Source organism: Ostrea edulis, chromosome 7 (genome assembly GCF_947568905.1).
Source record: "Ostrea edulis chromosome 7, xbOstEdul1.1, whole genome shotgun sequence".
Classification (NCBI taxonomy): Eukaryota; Metazoa; Mollusca; class Bivalvia; order Ostreida; family Ostreidae; genus Ostrea; species Ostrea edulis.
This window is the reverse complement of record NC_079170.1, coordinates 60,676,024-60,682,023: the sequence shown is the minus strand read 5'-3', so window position 1 is coordinate 60,682,023 and position 6,000 is coordinate 60,676,024. Positions and strand designations below refer to the sequence as shown.

Below are 6,000 nucleotides of genomic sequence, written 5' to 3'. Positions count from 1 at the left end.
GATGCACCAGATGCGCATTTCATGTATGTTTAACTACCTTAGTGAGAGAGATAGAGAGATAAGAGAAAGAAAATACCTAATCATTTTCAAATATATCAAAACATCTTTCTTGGTTACACCAAAACATTACCACTAGACAGCTCATTGCGTAAGTTATGGCCATACTTGGATCAAGATTAAGTTTTGAGAATTGATGGTACATACTAGACTTGCTCAAGTCTCTATGTTTAATAATCAGTGCTCTCTTTAATACTTTTTAATAATGCCAAACAGAGATGTTTGGTGACGTTTAATGATACTTAGATTTCTGAAACACAGAAAAATTTGAACGAAATGATAAAGTAATAAAATTAAACAACATAGAGACGTGAGCAAGTCTAGGTACATGCTTCCTGTCGAGAAATAGAGTCTCTCTTTATTCCTAGACAATTTACATATATCTTTCATTATACGCTGATTGTACAACATTTCCACGAAAAATTAAGACCAAATGAGTCACAGAATAGAAGACGCCATATGAAATGGTGACTATTGAAACATTAAAGCACGGAAACTGGTTTTTTCGGTAACTCACAAATATGTCTTTGTAGTACGTTAAGGGGAAGATTTGAAAATCAGAAGATGGCATAATATCCTGGGCAGTTGTGGTCAAAAGCTCAGGAGTTATTTCTGTGATATACTCCAAAACTTCTTTAATTGTGAAGTGTGGTATTATATTCTATTTTTCTATTTCATGATCTTTGTATTTGGCTAGATTTATAACAAAAAATATTAGGGATATCCCAATATCATTCTTATTTAGGATGTCTGAGTTCTAATTTTGATGCTCGGGGATCGCCCTATTCTAGGGGTTGTAAATAAGTTAACAACTTCTACAATCCATTCGTGATTTATATTAAATAAAGATATCACAGAGACTTCCACTTCCGTTTCATATTTAGATAGCTTATTGAAAGTAGATTTTAACGGCAAAACTAACAACGTATTTTGTTGACAAACGGAATGATTTCAGCTTCTCCATCGTCAAACTTCCCATATTTATGTAGTAATATTCTATGATCACCTGCATATGGTGTTTATATCTCTCAACTGATTTAATACGCAAGAGCTTGTTTTTAAATCGAGGAAGGATATGACAAACATGTTGATTGTACAGGATTTTCAACAGTCTATATTAAAATCAGCATTTTGCAATTTATATGGTCGTTATAACGATCTAGTTTGCCAATACAACCTATCATTGAATCACATGCGGTCTGAAGTGTTTCATACCAATTGTTAGACCGTTCTTGGCACACTGATTTTGACTACAGATAACTCCGTTTACCTGATCAGGATATAGGGCTCACGGCGGCTGTGACCGGTCGATAGGGGATGCTTACTCCTCCTAAGCACCTGATCCCACCTCTGGTGTGTCCATGGGTCCTTGTTTGCCCAACTATCTATTTTGAGCTGCTTATAGGAGTTAGGAGATTGATCACTGTTCGTTATCTTCACCTTTCATATGACACTTTTCAACCAACGGTATGTAACGAAGTTAAGGGACTGAATAAGCCGATTTCCTCAAACAGTATTTTGTATCTAAATTGAGAGCATGACATACATCAGTATTTTCTCCTTGATCTATAATTTCTCATCACAAATTCGACATCAAGGAATTTAAAAAAAAAAACCTTCCTGCCAGAATATTCTCTGTGTATGATCTTTTTTAGTTGTAACATGCATTTTCGATACTTCCAAATTTTGAACTTGGGATCCATAAAATTTTAGTGATGGGATCTTCCAAGCTTTCTAGTGTGGGACGGATTACTAAGCCATGGTTAAAGAAAGTTGAACATTTCTTTCTACAACAATTTATTGCAGAATTCAGCGCAAAATACAAGCTGTAACATCATGCTAATTTTCATTAATACACTTGGGTTTTACACATCCATGGATTGAGACGGCACCGATCCTCATTCTGTAATTCACTATGGAGTGTCAGTCCTGATTTGAAATTCGGTATTATACCTGTGTCAATAAAAATATTCGTGAAACATAAGTGTCATCTTGACATATGCACTATACATGTAACATACATTGCTTTATTTAGCACGAATTATGCTTTCCGTAATCCAGGGCCCGGTTGTTTCAATATTTAATGTGACATTAAAGCCTCATCATATAATTTAAAAAAAATGTGACATTAAGTTCCGTAGCATCATCGATTTAGGATGCATAGATTGGCATATTAACGCCAATTAAAATCCTCAATTTTAAAGATAGCTTAAGTTACTTTAAGTCTTCATTAAATATGGTGGCTAACATCATGTTTGGACAGTAGGACGGGCTAGAAAACGATCGTGTCTTATGAGAGCGATTTTCACTCACAAAATGGAATTGGTTAGGAAATTCAGAGAGGATACCGTCTGCGTAGAGTCGGCAAAAGTGTAACCCATATTTTGGGATAAAACTAATTCGTCACACGCACTGTCTACAGAACCTCATATAAATTCAATGCATAATAGTTCAAACAAAAGTTCTGAAAACACTGCAGACGTACATATGTACGTAGAACTTGCTACTCCATTTCTGTAATCTCAAAACGTGACGTCATTTTGTGTCTTGTTTTTCATTTCGGACAGTTTGGATCAGCTCTTTGGACGAAAAAGGCATGTCCTAATTCGCTCCACTTTTAACATTGATTGGCAAGCCTAAAGATAAAAAACATGTAGTCTTCGTTGTAAATACGTTTGTAGATTAGTGTAGTTGTAGTGCTAGATGTATTTATATGTTGTTTTTGTTATCATGCTCTGTTGATATTGGCCACATTATGTAATTCTTTTCGTTTGTCCCGAAAATTTGACAATCTCGCTGTTCGTGTCGTTGGTCATTTTAGTGCTTTGTATAATTTTTTTTGTATTTGACCTCGTATCCATGTTGTGGATCCGACACTCTGAGGTATCGGGTGTTGTTGGAACTTTAGTGCTTATATATATATATATATATATATATATATATATATAGTTATATAGTTATAGTTATATATAGTTATATATAACTATATATATAGTTATATTTATACAACTAAGTATTTACTGGTTCAATACTCATCCCATTGGTGCAAATATATGATCTGCGAAGAAATCGTACGGGGTGTTTAATGTCACATTGATACAACGGTATTTAATGCCACATTAATAAAGGATCTATTAACTCATTAGGTTTAATGAGACATTAAATGTGACAACTCGTTGATACAACTGTTTAAATGGATTTCCTCTACAGTGAATGCATGACGAGTCTGAATCAGCCACATGCAATTCAACAGATTTCAATACAAAAAATATGTGGGTGAATCATCTGAGCATTTGTGTACCAATCGTATACATATTTGTTGTTTTGTTTACCTTTTGACGCAAGCCGAGTCCTTTGGCTTCTAACTCTTCTTTGCCATTGAACAGCGTTAAACTGAAAATCGCTACAAGTGGGAAAGTTAGGAGGTACTGGAGCCATATCCTGTACCTCGCCCTCCTGTATGACCAGAGACATTCCTTTCAAATGATGTTGAAGAAAATGACAATGAAGAAACCAGAATCCTGAAAATTTAATTAATCCTGATTATTTTCATCATGTAAAAAAGCAATACCTGGTTAAGGACCAAATTAAGGATACAAACCCTATGAATAAAACGTGAAGACAATAGTCAGTACTTGATCTCATAAATCCTATAACGAATGCAAAATTGAATATAGGGCAAACAGAGACCCCTAGAAACACCAAAGAAGGGATCAGATGCCTAGAAGGATCAAGTCTCTCAAGTCGATCGGTCACACCTGCTGTTCTTCCGATACCATGATCACATAAATGGAGCAATCCGCCGTTATAATGAGTATAAAATGAGCGATCTAAGAATTGGCATGAAACACGTCAGACATCATTCGACATAATGACAGGTTGTATCTGCAAATCATATCATGATAACGATCATTGAAAAATATTGACGAGACTCTGGAAACCATTGTATCATGAATTCATTTGTCACTAGCCCATCTCCAGTTAAAAATTGAAAAACACACAAAACATGCAATAGTTTATCGGGTGGCATAAACTCTACGTGAAGTTGATCAAAACGTATATATGGAAAGTTGATGACAGAGAATCTGAATTCGTTCTGTTTGCCATAACGTATACGTTTGTTCAATAAAATATCTAACTATAAAATATATAAAGGAATTTGAAATGTCTTTTATTTTGAGTTCACTAGGATATTTTATCGAATCAAAATATGACTGAAAGTGAGTACGGGTAGCACGTAAAACGTCATCGGTGTATCGAAATGTAGAGTTGAAGGTCATAGCAAAACCCTTTTTTCATATAGAAGCGTTTGAAATAAATTCTTTCTCGGAAGAATACAAAAACAGATCAGTTAATAGATTAGCACAAGTCGTGCCCAAAGTAATGATAACAGTCTATTGGTGGACGAGATTATCGAAGAATACGAATAGATTATCAACGAGAAACTTTCAGTATTTATCTAATTTCATTTTCAACGTTCTTGTGCATAGAATCAGGATGATGTTTAATAACGTAAGTATCCGGATAACCTATCACAAGATATGAATATATCCAGATTCAGTTTTTATTGAAGAAGCAACTGCTTGTGTTGTACAGTTTTGTTTTTCATTTTCGAAAGTTTTTCTGATTTTGAATTTGATGTAAGTTCTTCGAGACACACGATCCATTTTATTTCTTCAAATACATGTTTCATATTACAAATCTAAAGTGGTAAATCGGCAAACATCACTCCGTCCTTCTGAAATAACAATAGCTGAATTAACAACAGCGTCATCTAACAGCCTACCATTAACATACTTTGAAAACGCCCTTGTCAAGGGTGGCTCTCACCTGAAAACTAAGTAATGCACCTATGACAAAATCTAAGCAGGATATGTTATAAGAGGCCATGAAATCCATAAAACAATGAGATGTCATCATTGAAATAAGCTAAGTACACATATTTACTTCCGGGTTTTTTTCCAAATAAGTTTCATTTAAACAGAAAAGAAACCATGTTACTGTTGACGTGTAAATTGTGTCTAATGAATATGAAAGTAAACTGATGATGGCATAACAATAAATCAAGAATAGTAAATTTGAAATCACCAAACTTTTCTCAAATCAACACCATCAACACGTATGAATTCTCAACACTTTTTACGACTATTTCTCACGATAAATTGAAGACTAGACTTTTTGACATCAGAGACAGTTACTTCTTCGATAAAAATGGAACACATGCAGTTTTCACATCTAGTGATCTGTCATTCAAAAAAATACTTTGTTAAACACCACTTTGAATTCACACTCAAGTACTCTGAAGTTGCTATTTAAAAAATGCTAAATTTTGTCATTGACAATACGTAGGTTTTTGATGACGAGGTCTTCCAACAGTCTGTTGGAATTCCCATGGGCACGGAATTTCTCCTTTGTTACCTGATCTGTTTCATAGTTTAATGAGACAGAAATTATTAAAACGCTTCTACATCAGAAGAAAAAAATCTCTTATTATGGTATTTAACTCAACATTTAGATCAATCAGCAACATTTTATTTATATATAATGACTTTTATTCATTCGATATACATGTATGCCAGTGAACTTGAAATAAAGTACACCAAAGTGTCTTTTACATCTACTTCGTTATTAGATATTGTATCAAACATAGATGCTAACGGCAAAATGACAATTCACCTTTGTGACAAACGGGATGATTTAACTTTTCCCATCTTTAGCTTACCATATTTATGCATGGACATTCCATTAATCCTTGCATGCGGTGTTTATATCTCTCAACTGATTCGACACACAAGAGCTTGTTCTGCGTATGATCAGTTTTAAAAAAAAATCGAGACAGGCTACTGACAAACACGTTCATGTTAAACAGTCTCGTTTAATGTCAGTATTTCGCAAATTCTATGGTCTTCTGTACAACCTGTCATTGGATCAAAGGCTGACTAA

General features: G+C 34.2%; 1 protein-coding gene across 1 annotated transcript in view; it reads right to left on the bottom strand.

Moving 5' to 3' along the window:
- Window positions 1-1,837: 1,837 nt before the first annotated feature.
- Window positions 1,838-6,000, bottom strand: part of LOC125656388 (uncharacterized) — a 40,573-nt gene continuing 36,410 nt past the window's right edge. Inside the window, exons 14-15 of the mRNA XM_056144889.1 lie at window positions 3,390-3,578; window positions 1,838-2,010 (exon numbers count right to left, since the gene is read on the bottom strand). Coding sequence (XP_056000864.1) covers window positions 1,907-2,010; window positions 3,390-3,578 — 293 coding nt within the window. The 3' untranslated portion in view covers window positions 1,838-1,906. The remainder of the gene's footprint in view (window positions 2,011-3,389; window positions 3,579-6,000) is intronic.